Genomic DNA, 18,435 nt, shown 5'->3' with positions numbered 1-18,435 from the left:
CTACGTGCCTTTACCGAAAGAACCAAGAATATTACAGGGCTCGTTAATTAAACAGGAATGTCACGTCATGACGTCAGACAACACGTGCCAATACAAACTAGTCATTGCGTAATCAAAAACAACACGTTCGTTTACAAGGGAAAAGGGTAAAAAAAGATGTAAACAAGCGACGTTTCGGCTAATGGCCCTTCTTTATCGGTACGTAAATTACCTAATTACTTCATCGAAAAGCGCTGTCGGTTAAACAAACGCGTAGCCGCGATGACGTCACGTCGCAATGTAAACAGCGCGGGCGGAAGACATCGCCCCTCGACACGCGCCGTGACGTCACCGCAACATGCGGAAGACTTGTCCGCAACACGCGCCGTGACGTCACCGCAACACGGGATGCGACATGTTCGCAACACGCGCCGTGACGTCACCGCAACACGCGGACGACATGTTCGCAACACGCGCCGTGACGTCACCGCAACACGCGAGGCGACTTGTTGGCAACACGCGCCGCGACGTCGCCGCAACACGCGAGGCGATTTTTTTACCACACGATCGCGTTGCCGTGACGTCAACGCGGCGTGCGCGATGACGTCAACGCGACGCGGCGTGATTGCCTCACGAGCCGCGTGCTTATTTAAGGGGCCGCGTTGTGGTTTGCGCGCGCGAGCGCTCGTACCACAACGCGGGAAGGCGGCGGTGGCGGCGGTCTGTAGCGAGGGGGGTGCTGTTTGTAAGGGCCGCCTAACCTCCCGCGCAGGGGTGCAGCTCGTGAGCGATAACTTTGCCGTGGTTACCGCTGGCCCGTCCCCCCTGCTCGTCGCGTGCTCCCCGCTGCTGTTTGTGCGCGCCCGGTCCGCGTGGACTATTCGTGGGTGAGTGAGCGGTGAGTGAGTGAGTGAGGCGAGTCTGCGAACGCGTGCTGTCATGCAATGTTTTACTGCAATTAAATTTGCATGCGGAGTTTTTGGATGCAGTGCGGTAAGCCTCGCTGGTTGGAAATTGCTCACGAAATTTCATCGTTGTGTATATGTACACACACATACACTACGTGTACGTACTGTGCTTCACATCACATTTTAAAGTCGCGGCCATTGTTAACATTTGCATTGCATAGGCCAAGCTCTGAAAGACAAAAGTTTCGTCGACATTACAATATGCACAAGGACAATTGTGTGTTTTTTTCTTGAGTCGTGTCTTCAATTGGTGACTCCTTGCTCGTGATGTACGTTCCACACCCCCATTGGTCGTACCCACTTGACCCCGGGGTATATATGTGGCTCCACAATCATTCTGGGAATGTATGTTAAAGCGGCAGCACGATACTTGTACCACGTTTACTTCATGTGGCGCACATGTAGGGCAGCAGAGGGTAGCGCAGCCACATTAATCGTTGTGCTGTTCTTCCATGCTCCCGCATCTGTGCTGCCCGCCGTCACCAACCCGTATGGTATGGTCAGATAACCCCCCCCATGGCCCTCACTGATCCAGCGGTGGATTGACAAAAGGCTTGTCCTTGTGCATATTGTAATGTGAACAATAATTACATTTTTTTACAGCTTTACCGAACTCCCAAGGTCAATAGATGTGTAAGATGCAACTTGCGCAACGCAAGAGGGTAGAAATCGGCTAATAACTCCGCCGCAAGCCGCGGCTACACAATGCACGTTGAACTTCTTTCGCACCGTACGTAGCCGAACCGTGCTAATGCGGAGGTGCGAAGTTGCTATCACAATTTCACGTTTGTGTCCCATAACACGAGGCCGCGTCTTTGAGCATTGACCATGCACACTATCTCTCTCTCTCTCTCGAGAGAGAGAGATATTCCAACCGTGTTGGGTTTCAGTTGCCCAGAAACGTGTTTGGTTGGATGCGTGACCCACCACGCCTATCAGGTGTTGTAGGTTGCTACGGAATTTTTTTCCGAACGGAGGGTGAAATGTCGACAAATACATGGCTGTTAGTGCACTATGTTGCAACGTCTGTCGCTCCCTCCTGCCTTCACCGTCCCGCACTGACCAGACTGGTGAAGTATGGTTAAATAAGCTCCCCCCCCCCTCTCCACCGCTTTGTGCACGGTGTGGGGAGGCCCTCATCCAGCAGTGGATTGACCAAAAAAGCTGCCTTTTGGTTTGCCGTTTTGTGCGAAAAGTGTGATTTCAGTGTGGATTTTAAAGGAAATTATAAACAGCATTTGAATTGCCCACAAAGGCTGGCATTCATTTGCACGGGAACATTGCAAAATGTGCCCTTTGTAATATAGAATTCCTCCCCTTATGATATATCAGTGCAGTCCCGAGATTGACATAATTACTGTCATTATTTATGGCCATTTCGTAAAACAAGAATTGGCAACGATGCAGGGTCACTTGGGTTTGCCCTGGCACGCTTTATCGCCCCTCACCTGTCTCACCCACTCTGATAACGCACTGGCTCTTGGACCCGACCAGATCTGGATGAAGCCCAGACATTCAAGCTCGGTCCGGAGGCCCCTCTGCTATTGTAACAAACAAAAAAAACCTCTAGCTTCTTCAACGAGAAAGATATTATTGCAGTCAGTTGATATGTAGCCGGTACAGTGTAAAGTGTATTTAGAATATATCTGGCCAGGTGGAATTGTAATTGCCATTTGTAAGGGTTAGGAGTTCAAAGTCCCAGTTGGGATTTAGCTTGATCATCATTTTTTTTTCACTCCTGAAGCCGTATAATGACAACCACTTTATTTGAAGCCATCTGTGGGTGTCCTATGCAGACACTACTGGCTTGTGCCATGTGAATGTGGAATGTCCTTTGTGAGATGAGGGTTGCCAATGGATATGAGCACTACTCCACAGTGATTTGGTAATGCAGAGTAGTTTGATATAAATACATATGCATATTCTGTGTGTTGTGTGTTCACGACTGGAACATTCATTGCTTGTTGTAACCAACTAATTGACCTTTGCTTCGACATTGCAATACGATGAGTTGTGCCCCTGTTCAAGTGAACGCGCGGCACTCGTCCCTCTGACCATGGTGATGCGCGTACACGTTAGATTTCACTCTTGTCCTCTTTACCCAGGTGATCTCTACCAACGCAAGCCGTCCACCGCCAGCCATGAGGCTGCTTCTCCGCACAACCACCTCTCTCCTCGCGGCTCCCGTCACTGGGTCTCCCGGCGGAGCTCAGCTGCACCGCGGCAGGAGCACGCGTGCCGCCCATCGCCTGAGCCGCGAGCACGTGGACAGCATCCTGCGCGCGAGCGAGTACAGCTACACGGTGCCCGAGTTCGACGGCAAGAACGTGAGCGTCGTCATGGGCTTCGAGAGCAACCAGCTGCCGTCCAACTCGCCCATCGAGGACCGGCGTGCGGCCGCCACGTGCCTGCAGTCGGGCGGAATGCTGCTGGGCGTGTTTGACGGGCACGCTGGGCCCGCGTGCGCGCAGGCCCTAAGCGAGCGCCTCTTCTACTACGTGGCGATGGCGCTGCTGCCGACGGCGACACTGCGGCACATCGAAGACGCGGTGGAAGCGAGGCGCTCGGTGCCGCCCGTGCTGCTGTGGCACAAGCACCCGTACGACTACGTTAACCGCGAGAGCGCGGCGCTGTACTTCCAGAGCCTGCGTACCTACTGGCAGGAGCTGATAGACCTGGACGACGGCACGCAGCCCGACGTGGCCGACGCGCTGGCGGGGGCGTTCGCGCGGCTCGACTCGGACCTGTCGCTGGAGGCCCAGGCGGGCACGCCCAGCCGCTGCCTGACCGCGCTGGCGCTGCGCTCGGCGTTCTCGGGCGCGACGGCGTGCGTGGCGCTCGTGTGCGACGGCGAGCTGCACGTGGCCAACGTGGGCGACAGCCGCGCCGTGCTGGGCCGCCGCGCCGGAGCCGGCTGGGAGGCGGTGCCGCTGTCGCGCGACCACTGTGCAGAGAACCCCGCGGAGGTGGCGCGCCTGCACGCCGAGCACCCGGAGAGCGAGCGGCGCACGGTGTTGCGGCATGGCCGGCTGCTTGGCGCCCTCGCACCGCTTCGAGCTTTCGGCGACGTCAAGTTCAAGTGGAGCCAGGAGCTGCAGCGCCGCGTGCTGGAGTCGGGCGCCGACCTCGTCGAAGGCATCGGGCACCGTGACTTCTTCCCGCAGGACTACCACTCCCCGCCGTACCTCAACGCCCGGCCCGAGGTGGGAGACGTCGGGACTGCGGACGGCATCGGCACTGTAGCTGCCGGCCGTGGCCACCGCCTCCACTAATACCAATACGGTCGCCGCTACCACCAAAGATTAACGATCATCCCCCGTATAGCCTTAATGGACTGTTGGGGCAAGTGCTGTTCGCGAGTAGCACCTATGAAGGCCAGAATGGTACACGAGAGGGTTGTGGCCAACACAATGCCTCACTGTGTTTTTCCCCCCCCAGCAATGCTTACACTGCACGAAGTATTCCTTTGAGTCTGAGTCGACCTAGGGGAGGCCCGAGACTGGTTCAAATATTCACCGCCGGCAGTACCGAGAGAGAGTCTGTGGGATTGTGTGGGGCCGGCTGGATGTGCTAGCAGGAAGCAGCTTATCAGTGTTTATTTTGTTCATGAAATAAGTGGCAGAAATATTGGTTAAGTATGAGTATTTATTTAATTTTGGTCAACTATGACAATGAGTGGACTACTAAATCATGACCAACTAAAATGAGAAAGCATTATTGGATATGCAGGCTGAAGATAATTTCGTAACATTATTAAGGACGGCAGTGGTGCTGAGTAAGTTAATTCATAATAATTTGGTATATATTTATTGAGATCACTGATTGGCTAACCTGATATTGGGGGCTGGGGAAATTGCATGACCCTGCACCAACATTGAATAACTAAGAGTAGAATAAACATTTTCTCTGCTTGAGTCTATTAGACTAAGAATGACGGCATGAATCCACAGATAAAGACTCGACAAACATTCCACAGGTTTTCATCCGTCTTGATTAAGACGAGTAAAACAGTTGCTGACTAAATTAACACTGCATCTAACAGATCAATCTGGCCATCTCGCAGCCCAGGACTAGAGCAACTGGTATACACCTAGGCAGTACCTAACCAGGTTAAAATCCTGCTTTGCCTGGGCTCATCCGATTCCTCCAGGATATATAAAGAGTCTGATTCTGCTTCTGGCAAGATTTGATGCATTCAGGGTGATCTTTTCGAGGCAAGCTCAAGGCCATATTGCGATACAGGGCGCACATGCAGGTTTAAGTCATATACACAATTATAATGCTGTTTTTAACAAAGGCAATGCAAGCAATATACAACTCTAATTTATCTTGGGTAATGAGGGTGAGCAATGGGCCGTACAAAACACAAACCTGGGTGATGCAAAACATGTAAATTAAGCAGTAAAAACATAATTATTGTTTGTGTGTGTGTGTAGGGGGGTAGGGGGGGCTAACACAGCGGATGATGAGATCATTGTTGTAAGCAGCAATTCGGTAAACGGTAAATCATTATACACTGAGCGGAACTATTAACACGCTTAAAAACTGCACGTGCTGTCAACAATGATTACACAAAAGGTGTAAAAAATGTTATTCACCTCAGAAAGATGATGGTGATGGACTGAATCAAACCTGGCCAGGAATTGAATTCACATGCAGTGGTGCAGTGGTTCTTGTACTGCACAACAATTAAGCCGACCTAATGTCAATTTTAATCCTTTGCCTTACTTACACAAGTGGAAAATTATATCTGAACTTGTCCTGGAAATCCCATTGATGTATGAACACGAGCACTGGGGAACAATGCTACCCGGGCGTGGTGTGCGCCATACCACTCCACCGTGCATTGTTCCGGCCTTAACAGCTGCTCATTAACAACACTTGCCCTCACAGTCTATACGGCTGCTTCTGAAAACGTTTTCTCGTGTTTGTATGTGTCTACATGTGCGTGTGCATGTGGGGGAGCGATAGTGTAGCGGTTAGCGCTACGCTGCGCTATGAACCTGGTGACCCGGGTTCGATTGCCGCTCACGGCCAACACCAGTGACGATTATCTGAACCGGTCCCGGGCGACCCCTAGGTCGACTCAGCCTCAAATGAGTACCTGGTGCGGTGTGTAAACATCGCCACTAGGGAGACAAAGGCGGTCGGGCGTGGTGCTGGCCACCCACCCCCTCGTGTACCGTTCCGGCCTTCATAGGTGCTCGCTAACAGCACTTGCCCCTACAGTCTGTTAAGGCTACACGGGGGATCTTTGTCTTTGTGTGCATGTGTTTGCGTGTCTTTATGTGTATGGGGAGCGGTGACGTAGTTATAAACACACGGTACTATGAGCATGGTGATCGAAGTTCAATTCCTGGCCACGGCAAATAAAAAGTAGAGTTATATAAATTTGTCCTCGGCCTACCCTATCCTTAAATGAGTACCTGGTGCAGTGTGTAAGTAAACATCAGCACTGGGGGAATGATGGCGGTGTGGCATCGTGCTGGCCACATAACCTGCTTGCACACCACACCGGCTCGCTAACGGCACTTGCGCAAACAGTCCTTAACAGCCGTACGGGGGACTGCGATGTGCACGCGCTTGGTACAGGTGTCAAGGCATCGGCTGGGCCCAGGCGACCGCTTCTTGGTGCTGGCGACGGACGGGCTGTGGGAGATGCTGGACATGGATGACGTCGTGCGGACCGTCGGGGACTACCTGGAGGCTACAGAGGGCGGCGCCGTGGCGCAGAGGCACCAGCAGGTGGGTGCAGGCCACCTCTCCGTTGACGGTGGGGGGGGCGTGGGGGGCAGGGGGGGGAGACCGCCATGGCCGACAGTGGTCGCTGAACCAACGCGCACGCACGCCAACGATTGCTCGGATCAAGCGCCGGTCTTGACCGAGGTTGCCGTGCTGAATGTCCCGTATTCATTAGGTTTTGGCGCGGTATCATTTTTTTTTTCAGATTTTCTCAGGGAATAAATATGTTTAAAATATTTGCTAAGGTAATAACGATATATTTTCTACGCATGTTTGGGTAGTCGACCTTGATCATATTGTATAGTATCGCCTCATAGCAGCACTTATCTATAATATGCTGGTATCAGCACGTCCTTGGGATAGTTTTTTTTCCAACCTAGAATTGTTTATAAAAGATGGCAGCACAAATAACTTGAAGCCTCTCGGCTTCATCCTCGACTGCCCAGTCAATATTTACATAAAGCGTAATTCTACCATGATTAACATGGTACGGTGGACGTTTTCAGTTACTTTTTTTTTAAAGTAGGTCATAATTTTTGCATAGGTCAACATGAATACCTGCTATCCGGTTCTTGCTGGTATAATGAGCCCTTGCTTGATTGTAAAGCTAAAAAATACTCAAGTGCTGTAACTGACGGGCATACGATATTCTTTTAAATAAGAGAATGATCAAAGTGAAGAGCATATCGAGGCAATACAAACTGATGATACTTCACCTTCCTGCTGTACATATGTATGTTGAACTCCTTTCGCACTGTACGTAGATAATCGTGCTAATCAGAGGTGCGGGGGAAAGACAACGAACTAAACACAAAAGCAGTTCTTAAGAAATTAGTTTTCAATCCAGATCCCACAACTCTTGCACGGTTGACATCTACAATAATGGCAATTGTTTAGGCAGGAAAATCTTTGTGATGCTCCGTGGTCACGAGAAAACGGATCCGTGCCATTCCAGCCCCGTTCTCTCTGCTGTGCTGGCCATTGATCTTCATTGGCCGATTCGTTTTCGCGCTCCTAATTCTCAACGGGTTAAATCGCAGGCACTTTTGGTAAATTGCTCAACCGGCTGAATGGGAAGTCCGCACGATGATAACTCCTTGCGCTTCAGCGAGTCGCACAATGCGAAGAACTCGTTGCACTTGCGTCAATGTGCATATTCACCCAATTGCTGACTATAAACCTGGAGAATCCCAGTTTGCCAAAGTGTGAAGTTTAGTTTCCTCTCAGCGATGGTGTAAATAAAAACTATTGTTTTTGTTCACTCATTGTTTTTTTTTGGTAAAGTCACGTATGTAGAAATACAATAAAATTATATTAAAATAAATCGCGACGTTTCGACCGCAACACAAGCGATCTTCATCAGGTGTAAAAAACAAATGGCGAGGGAGCACATAGGGTGACATCAACGCAACACATAGAGAGCGTTAAACTGCACGGAGGTAAATACAACAAGAAGATGAGAGACGAGAATTCAACAAACCTAAGAAAAAATTACGCGATGCAAAACCAGTCGGGCCAACAACACAGTTAGACACTTGCCTGGCGGACCACGAATTTCAGAAGACTGCTAAATTTCGTGTTCATCCTCTGGGTTGAACTCACCAGCATAGACAGAGTGAACAAATACGAGGTACAAGGTAGCAGAAATACTTTATACAGGGACACCAAGAGGCAAGAAGAGGAAAGACGGACAGAGAAGCAAGGAAAAGGGGCCGGAGGGATGAACAGACAGAGGCTTAAATAAGCAGCAGAGGTGGTGGGGAGGGGCCGAAGAAAGCAAGGGGCACAAGGGCGTGGGCGGAAACAGACGGAAGCATAGAGACAAACACAAAACCACGGTAAACAAAAAACAGAAGCACATTAAACAAAAAACGAAGCACATTGAAGCACTTCGAAGAACAGACAACACAGGGCAATACGTTTAGGACAGAATTGTAAAGGTAACTTCCCCGTAGAAGTGTGTTTTTGTCATAATTTTACGTGCGAGTTCACTTTTCGGCAACACCCGCGGTATGTCCCGCACAGCTCATTTCTCGCCGTGACGTTTCATCTCCGTGGGCTAACGCCCTCCTCCCCCTTTCCCTGCGGTTGTGTAGCGGCAGTGCTTCTCACAATCCCTGTCACTGTGTGGCACACTTTGGGATCTCGCTTGATCTTCACCACAGAACCAAAACAAAATCGGTGGGCCCTTTAGCGTTCTGGCTGTGGACCCCAGGTTTGGATCACTGACCCACCGTTTAGGCTGAGAAACCTTTTCTAAAAATTGGAGGCTACTACAATTGTAAACTTTGAAACACACGCACGTGCACCTGCACTATAATACAATGTACCATGGCTCGCACACACGTCGCTCATAGCAACCGTTTGCCCAACTGTTCGTGCGCAATCAACGTAGTTGAGAGGGCCGGGGTTGGGGGCCGACTGCTGGGCGCCACGGTGGCGAGATGTTTACTACCTCGACTGCTATACAGGAGGTCGTGGCTTCGACCCTGATGCCTATATATTGGAGTTTGCATGTCTCTCTCCCTGTGGTCATATGGATTTTTCTCCAGGTCCTCCGGGTTTGCCCGTTAAACGCATTTAGAAACATGCGTTTAGAGTATTTGGCTGTTATAAATGTTCACATGATAAGGCACTTTGTTGAACTATCATTTGTGGCAAGGTCACTTCTGAAAAAGAGCTAATATCTCAGCGGGCCTTACCTGGTAAAATAAAAATAGTTTAGCTTTTAGTTCTAGCTTGACTGTGTCACGACCAATGGAGAACGGAGGTCAGGGCTGGATCATCTGTTCTAGCTTGCGAACAGTGAAGTTATTCTTTCCTACAATTCCAAAAATACTGCGGCACACTTGGAACTTTGCACCCGAAGCACTCGTGGAGGGAAGGGACCGTAATTTTAGTAAACGTTTTTAACAAGGTCTTACGCACGTTTGGGTCGCTTGCGCTACCCCAGGCTCCCGTCTGTTGTTTGATCTTTTCTGCCATCACTTAAAAAAAACACATAGCTCTGAAGTTGCCCTATGCAAGAGATCCGGTTGACAGGTATAGGTGGGTATGTGAACATCTCATAGCTAATGACAGTTACACCGTCATGCACATATAAAATAAAGCACAAACTGCTTTAAATACGGGGGAATATTCACTGTGCTTTACACACAAGTGATTATCATCTTTAAAAAAAAAATTAAGTTGCTTACACAAATACTGCACTGAGTGTGGGCGGGTTAATTGGTCAGGGCGAATGATGCGACGGTCCGGATGCGCCGCATAGGAGACGTCCGCCTATCGTTTTCTCCGTCTGCTTGAACGACGACGGCAGGAGCGGCGCGAGGGCGGCTCCGTCGTGCGTCTGGGCGAGATGCACGGCCGCCTGCTGCTGCAGCAGCGGCAGCGGCAACGAGCGACGCCGGGTGGAGGGACGACGACGACGACGTCGCCGGACACCTCGCCGAGCGCCGACCGCAACGCGGCGACGGCGCTGGTGCGGCGTGCGGTGGGGCGCGACGAGTCGGGTCGCGTGTGCGAGGAGCGCGTCGCCGAAATGCTGGGCCTGCCCGAGGAGCTGGCGCGCATGTACCGCGACGACATCACCGTCACCGTGGTCGTCTTCAACCCCAGCGTTTTAGACGGCGAGCACCGGTGATGGCAGCTGCGACGAAGCGGAGGTGTGATGACGGTGGTGGTGGTGGGAAGGCGATGGCCGTGATTTCAGGCTTGTGATGGCAGTGATGACGAAAGGGGTTGCTCAGAGCAGTTGGTGGTGGTGATGAATGTTGTAATGACGAGGTGATGAGTGAGGAGAGGGAGGAGATGATGAAGGGGTGGTTGATGGTTTTGGCAATAGAGCAGTGATGAAGTTAAAATGGTGATGGAGTGGAAGTGATGGATTGCAGGCGGTGAAGTAGAGGTGATGAAACCAATTGTGAGTCGGTGTGAGTTACACGGTGGCTAACCCCGCTCTTGGAAAATATCCATATTTGGATGTCAATCGAGCAACAAAGCGTGTTAATTCGCCACTACTTTATATCACAGTTGCCAAGCACAAAGCCCCAAGGCTTGTATGGCAGTGCAACCAACAAGTTACTTGAACTGATGAATGCAAGTTGAATCTGAAAGCTTTACCAAAACTCTGCATGCATCCGCGTGTGTGTGCGCATGTGCATACTGTCCAGCAATGTTTTCCAACCAGAAAAAGCAACTGCCCGTTACGCATCCAAGATAAAAAAACTTTACACTGTACCAGATGTGGCGTGTGACGCATGGAGCAAAGCATCGAGCGGCAAAACACGAAACTTGTCTTTGTGGGACGGCCAGTCGATTCAGTGCAATTGCATTTATAACTTCCAGCTGTGTCGCGACAACACATTCATAATAACATTATCGTGGGTCTGAAAAGCAGCCAAACCTCTAAGCTGACGAGAAGTAATGCGCTGTATTGTTTTATTTTTTATTTCTCAATGAGGGGTAGAAATGGTGTTTTAAGCCAAAGTTTGTCAACTCCAGCCATTGTGACAACCCTCTCCTGTGGGCCACCCCTGTGTCGTGGTGGCGACACAGGGGTGGCCTGGTATACAGGAGGTCGTGGGTTCGATCCTGACCCTGATGCCTGCTGTATATTTAGAGTTTGCGTGCCTTTCACCGTGGTCGCATGGATTTTTCTCCGAGTCCTCCGGTTTCCCCCCTCCACATTTAGAAACAAACGTGCGCTTAAGAGTTTTTGGCTGCTATAAATTTGCACGCGATAAGCCACTTCGTTGAGCTGTCATTTGTCACAAGGTCGCTTCTGAAAAAGAAATGTATAGCTCGGTGGGCCTTATCCGGTATCATAAAAAGTTTAGTTTTATAAAAAAAAAATCTCGTCCATATGCAAATTAAGCTACAGCATACTGATTGTTGGTAGTAGTGGAAACCTGTGCTGTGGGGGCAGCGAGGACTGGAGGAGTCGAGACACCGATTTAAAGGAAGATGCAACTCAACACAGAGTCCTTGTGGATATCTGTACTTGGGCAGTGGGAGGATGTCCGATACGAATTTGAAGCTTCGTTCATGATGACGCAGGCTTCAGGCACTCTTTGTCACAACGCTACAGTGATGCCAATGTAATGACTTTGTATGAGAACGTGTTGATATGCTGGGCGTGCCTCGCGTCGGCGATAACTTTGGTTGAGATGTCGTCCACGCTTGCCGTGCCGGTGTGCGAGCCCAAATTCACAGGCCTCAGCAAGTCACGGCGGGAACAAGCGATCGATGTTGGCAGGCTACGCGTGACACCGCTCCCTCTGAATTCGACCGTCTCCAGCCTAACCTCCTCGATTTGCTCCACTCAGCGGATTGCATTCCCCTAATGCGAGTGATCACGAGCTCGCTCGAAAGTAGGAGTGATTTTTAACAACGTCGCTAGTTTGTAATTAATCACTTAGCCATATAAAGTTGTGTTACTCATGAAGGGTCGACTGTACCATACCCCCGTCAATTTTCACCACTGGGCCAACTTGCATAGAGTTTCAGGTTTGATTCCCACAGTAATTTGTTTGGAATTTCCAAAACAGCTATCAGGTGTTGAATGGAATTAGACCCACGTGGTACTGCTTCCAAAATTAGTCCAATAAACAAGTAAACGTTTTCCATGGTGTATTTTATGTCCGTTTTCCAGCATATGGCACACTTTTGTAATCCCATCCATAGGACATGAGGTGCCTGCAGGAGGCAGTACAACATGTAGGTTGAGCGGACGGAGTGATCTCGCCTCGGATGTGGGTTTTGTGTATACCTCCGTTTCCTCGTCCAAGCAAAATACAGGAAGAAATTTGCCAAACATCCCAAGCAGGACCCTCTTGAGAATCTTGACTTGTGCTTTCGTTGGGTACATTTTACTGCGGCTTTCCACTTGGTGTGGGCTGGCTGGTACTCGCATCCGTTACTGGCGCAGACTAGTCATGTAAATTTCACATTCTCAGGGCAGGGGTTGGCCTCCCAAAAGGCTTCTCCTAAATCCATTGAGCACAGCATGATGGGCCCGATTGAGCCCCAACCAGGATTTGAATTCTTACTTACAATTGCGAGTCCAATGCTCTAACCACAGCGCTACCCAGCTGGATGAATTAAATGCTGTGTATTGCATGCATATCGGCCCAGAAACAAGTGGTGGGGAGCCTACAGGAGCTGAATGTGTCTTGGCTGAATGTGGTTGGAAAGTGCTTGGCCATAAGGAATGTGTGGGAGTGACCCCAACCCTTCCGTAAGCTCCTTGCCCCAGGGTGCCAAAGTGCTTAAAATATCAGCATACGCTTTTAGTCTTGGAAAGGCGATTCAAGCACCACAGGCAGAGGAGACTGTCAACAGTTTGGCAACTGAACACGAACAACCAATGTATAGGTGCCAAATAACCTGGGTGTATTGTATACAAGGCTTTGTATTGGCATTGAAGCTTGACAATTGTTCATGTATGTCCACACTGAAAGGTAGCCCAGTTACTTATTTCAATGAAGATGAATAGCTTGGGATGTTCCAGAAATACGAATGGAGAGCCCTTTCTGAATACAGTGTTGACGAAGGCTTCTCCACGCCGTGTACATCATGGAAGTCATAGGTGGGAGGCAAACGACTGGTTCCAGATACCACTCGCCTCTGACGTTAGCCATCGCCGACCATCAAACTCAGGTCTATGGGTTAATCATGCGGTGTGTTAACCATTGCGTCACTGCCCTACTCATTGGGAGACCCACAGCGACTGTTACTCCCACTGCTAATTGGTTGAAAGTGTTGCCCACATTCGATAAGCGCAGCCCCAAGTACTGTAGGTTGACAAACTTGCTTGTCTATAAAATCCATCCCAGTGGCGCTGCGGTCAGGCCACTCGACTCGCTTTTGGAAGACCACGAGTTCCGTTGGAGTAATTCTCCCAGACTCCCAACACTGCATCGTTTACAATTCAAAACGCAGTAAAACCAGTCTGCTCAAATTAAATTGCTGATTCATTAACGTCCATTTCACCTGGATGACCTAATTAGTCGTGTTTAAGGTGACGCAATCACGTATTAGGTGGGCCATGAGGCTAGTCTCCTGCATCGGAACATTAACAGGCCAATGCACATCTTCATAAATGGAAAATTTAAAGACAAGCCGCACAGTGACTGGCCATGCAACCCAAACTATGGACAACATAGTAAACCGCTGTGGTCTGCACTCCTTCGATGGCAGAATAGCAAAACTTCTCCCAAAGCCCTCTTCGTGGCTAGCAGACCTCGACATTGGCATTTAGCTCCTGAACATATTGCCATACGCAGGAATACAATAGCAATGAATAATTATAGCTCGTACACTCAGCCGGTCCATCTTTTGTGCTCTTTCTTACTTGGTAATCAACTTTTTTTTTTACAAAAAAATACTTATGGCATCAGTGGGTTATATCGGTCTACTTTGCGACATCAACCTCTCAATCTGCATGTGGTGATTATTTATCATGGTCGAAGCAGACGGAAAGCCATTTTTATATATACTGTATATATAACATTGTATAAGTAAATGCTGTAATTTGGAAATGTTGACGTTGGTTAAGAATTGCGAGATATGTTTGCTCACTTCCCATCCAGCTGAAGGCATGCTGCTGGGTCCAAGTTGAAATCTCACGAAATTTAACTCTTGGTCAGATGCTCCAGTATTTACGTAATGGACCCTGTGAAGCTAAACTGCCCACAAGCCAAAACTTAGTGCAAGGAAAACAGAGACTTAAGCAGTATCACAAAAATATATATTTTAAAGTGTATTTAAATAACCCTCACCTTATTCTTAGTTTTTTCGGTAAAGTCACGTTGAAGGGAAACAACAAAATAATAAAAAATATATAAAACAATAAAAAATTCTCACGACGTTTCGACCATAACTCAAACGGTCGTCTTGAGGTGTGTTGGTTTGCATAAATTTATTTTTAAACGGCGCATTTATTTATTTATTATAAAAAACCGTTAGCGCCACGCGCAGCGATTTGGCAGTTTATTTAGGACTAGTCCATCTATATTCTGAAAAGAGGAGGGGGGAGACGAAATTTTATAATGTATGCTGTCTGAAAGCCACTAAGCGTGAACAATCAATTAAGACCTGAAATGGTTTATCAAATCTTTCCAATGATTGCTAAGATAGAATCCATCTTCTCCGTTGAAATTGTCTCTGTGCTTGTATATGTGGATAGCCTCATGAACGAATCTCTCATGGAAGCCAGATGGCTTACATGACCTGAACCATTTCAGGTCTTGATTGTTCACGCTTAGTGGCTTTCAGACAGCATACATTATAAAATTTCGTCTCCCCCCTCCTCTTTTCAGAATATAGATGGACTAGTCCTAAATAAACTGCCAAATTGCTGCACGTGGCGCTAACGTTTTTTTTTAAATAAATGCGCCGTTTAAAAATAAATTTATGCAAACCAACACACCTGAAGACGACCGTTTGAGTTATGGTCGAAACGTCGTGAGAATTTTTATTGTTTTATATATATATTATTATTTTGTTGTTTCCCTTCAACGTGACTTTACCGAAAAAACTAAGAATATGAATTACTGCAGTCACGAAAGCTTTAAATCAAAACCCTCACCTTTTGATTTAAAGCTTTCGTGACTGCAGGGATTCATATTCTTGGTTCTTTCGGTAAAGTCACGTAGAAGGTAAACAATAAAATAATACAAATATGTAACAAAATTCTCACGTTTCGACTGCAACACAAGCAATCATCATCAGATGTGAAAACCACAAGAAAATTTGAACATTTCAAAATTTGAACATTTCAAAATTTCTTGTGGTTTTCACATCTGATGATTGCTTGTGTTGCAGTCGAAACGTCGTGATAATTTCGTTTTATATTTTTATTATTTTGTTTCCCTTCTACGTGACTTTACCGAAAGAACCAAGAATATAACCCTCACCTTTTAAGCACAAAATATTGAACACTTTTATTTGCCTGTGCTTGACACGTTATGCTTTATTTTAACCGTTGTATTTAGTTTAATTTGCATCGCTGTGTTATAAGTGTAATATAAGTTCTGTAAATATGTACTATGCTGCCGATAGACGAACAAGTGCTGAAATTTGAGTATATATGTTACATTTAAGGGTGGATCAAAATTGCGTTGACAACAATCCATTGATTATATCTTGTGGTTTAAGAAAGCTCCATTTCCAAGTTCAAAACATCCCCCAAAAATGTCCATGTCCTGCATATATGAATGCACATGTACATACAGAGGCTGCAATGGTTAAGTGGTGATTTGATTTTATGCGGTGGTTTGGATTTGGGAAATTTCTATTGAATGCCCTTCAGGTTGGGAGTGACATGCTGCCTGTTGTCTGGTTTAACGGCACTGTACGCACGTTCTTTAATTTGAGATCTGAATCTTGGTTGTTTTGTAAGCCTCAAATGTTTAAACAATAAACCATGCAGTCATGATATTTTGTAATACAGCGGTTGGAATTTCAACACCCCCCTTTGTCACGAGTTATGAAATATAATTGAGTAATGTGTACAGGTGACAGTGGCTGAAGGTGAAAAACATGTTTTCCTAACACCAACTGACCCAGTTATATTCTTGGTTCTTTCGGTAAAGTAGCGTAGATGGAAGTCGAAAAAGATGGCAAGCTACCTTTTTTAGATTTCCTAATAAAAAAAGAGACCTGATGGTTCAATGAGGCACTGTCTACAGGAAAGCTACCCTTACAGATGCTTACCTGAAATCGGATTCCCACCACCATCCATCCCAGAAGAATTCCCTCATCAGGACTCTGCACCATAGAGCCCAATGCATATCCGACCAGGAACATATAGCCAGTGAACTCAAGCACGTACACCAAGCTCTTAAGGCTAATGGTTATTCCGACTACACAATCCACAAAGCTATCACTCCAACCATGAAGAAGGACCCTCTTGAGGAGCCATTCAAAAGCATCACTTTACCCTACATTGCGGGGATCACAAAAGAGATTTCCAAAATCTTGAATAAACACAAGATCCAGGTCCGATTCAACACATTACATAAAATCCGTGATCTGGTTCTGTCTGTAAAATAAGTGATTCCGGACATACAGTACCCTGGCGTCTACAAACTAAGTTGCCTCTGTGGCAGTAGTTACATTGGAGAAATCAAACGACATGTCTTGGACCGCATTCGTGAACACAAAGCAGACCTAAAACACCATAGGACCAACACCTCGGCCGTGGCAGATCACTGTTACAATTCAGTAGGTTTACACGACATTGACTTCTCTAAGACAGAGGTTCTTTGCAAGCCATCTGGCTACCATGAGAGATTCGTTCATGAGGCTATCCACATACAAACAGACAATTTCAACTGAGATGGATTCTGGCTTAGCAATTATTGGAAGGGTTTGATAAACCATTTCGGGTCTTAATTGATTGATTACGCTTAAGGTGGCTTTCAGACCGAATCCATTATTTTGTCTCCCCCCTCTTTTCCGAACATAGCTGGACTCGTCCATCTGAAAAACTGTCACATCTCTCTCCGTGGTGCTAACGTTAAAAATAACAGCCACTTTTTTCAAATTTACTTGTGGTTTTCACACCTGATGATTGCTTGTGTTGCAGTCGAAACGTCGTGAGAATTTTATTTTTTATATTTTGTTTCCCTTCTACGTGACTTTACCGAAAGAACCAAGAATATTAATCCCTGCAGTCACGAAAGCTTTAAATCAAAATTTGACCCAGTTATGTTTTAAATAAACTGATCCCTGCCATGTGGAATTAAATCGTGGTTCAGGGCCACCTATGGATATGGGCACCACTCGGTGCTCATTTGAGCAGGAAGCCTTCAACCTTTGAATCCAATGAAGCAAGTCCCACCAAGATGGCAGGTTTGGATCCATGGTTTGGTCGCTGGTCATGATCTGCCCAGTTCTATGTGAAAGCCTCTCCATGTTGTTGCCATCTGTCATGGTCCTGTGATTTCACAATATATTGCTTCTGCGCATTAGCTGATCTTATGATTACATCTCCGCAATGGCCAGCCTTTTTATAATTTTATCCATTCCATCACCAGTCTTGTCAAACTATCTTTGTGTCCTACCAAGCTCAGACTTTTGTTAAAAGACTACCTCGTGTCTGTAATGTGTTTCTCATCATTCGTCTCTTCATGGTTCTTTGTATGCTGCTACCATTGTTCCATTTCCACCCCTCACCATGTTTCTGATCCATTGCCATAGCAGGTAATATGCACCAATTAAAAACTTTCAAGTGCACTTGTATGTCGCTTGAGCAAGTTTAGTTTTTCAAATGATCCAACAGGCGACGTGACTTTACCGAAAGAACCAAAGAGTATGGATCCAACAGGCTCTCATTAGCCTCATCAATTTGATTAAAATCCACTTCAAGTTACTCAAGGTATACATTTTTTCCTCTTTACATCCCGGTTCCAGGTGACATCTTTTCAAATAGTTTTTTTAAAAATCACAAGTAATTGGAGTATCGAGATAAACTCAACCAAGCAGATGAGTACATTTTTCTGTGCCGTCACCTAATCCTATAGGTGTGGAGCGTCACGTATGATAAACTCTACATGGTCTACCAACCCTGCATACAATCCACCCTATGTTTGAACATGTGCTGGATATCATGTTCAAATTCCAGTCACGGCTCACTTTTGAGCTGAGCCTAAATTAAACTCTCCAACCTTTGTGTCGGTAACCCTATTTATTGACCTTCCCAATGTGCAAACAGTAACATGTGGTCTGTTTACTTGGAAAG

General features: G+C 47.3%; 1 protein-coding gene across 2 annotated transcripts; it reads left to right on the top strand.

Moving 5' to 3' along the window:
* The first annotated feature begins 422 nt into the window (after positions 1-422).
* PDP1 (pyruvate dehydrogenase phosphatase catalytic subunit 1) lies at positions 423-16,162 on the top strand. 2 transcript variants are annotated; one of them, XM_032957535.2, is made up of 4 exons: positions 423-877; positions 3,053-4,150; positions 6,540-6,692; positions 10,009-16,162. In XM_032957535.2, exons 2-4 carry the CDS (start codon positions 3,089-3,091, stop codon positions 10,330-10,332), a joined length of 1,539 nt encoding a protein of 512 aa, XP_032813426.2. In that variant the 5' UTR covers positions 423-877; positions 3,053-3,088; the 3' UTR covers positions 10,333-16,162. The 2 variants fall into 2 exon arrangements, with proteins under 2 accessions (XP_032813426.2, XP_032813425.2); XM_032957534.2 differs by having other exon boundaries at positions 425-866.
* Positions 16,163-18,435: the final 2,273 nt, after the last annotated feature.

Source organism: Petromyzon marinus, chromosome 20 (genome assembly GCF_048934315.1).
Source record: "Petromyzon marinus isolate PM22_M1 ecotype Great Lakes invasive population chromosome 20, UKy_Petmar_22M1.pri1.0, whole genome shotgun sequence".
Taxonomy (NCBI): domain Eukaryota; kingdom Metazoa; phylum Chordata; class Hyperoartia; order Petromyzontiformes; family Petromyzontidae; genus Petromyzon; species Petromyzon marinus.
Note: the sequence above shows the minus strand (reverse complement) of the source record. Positions and strands in the feature narration are given on the sequence as shown.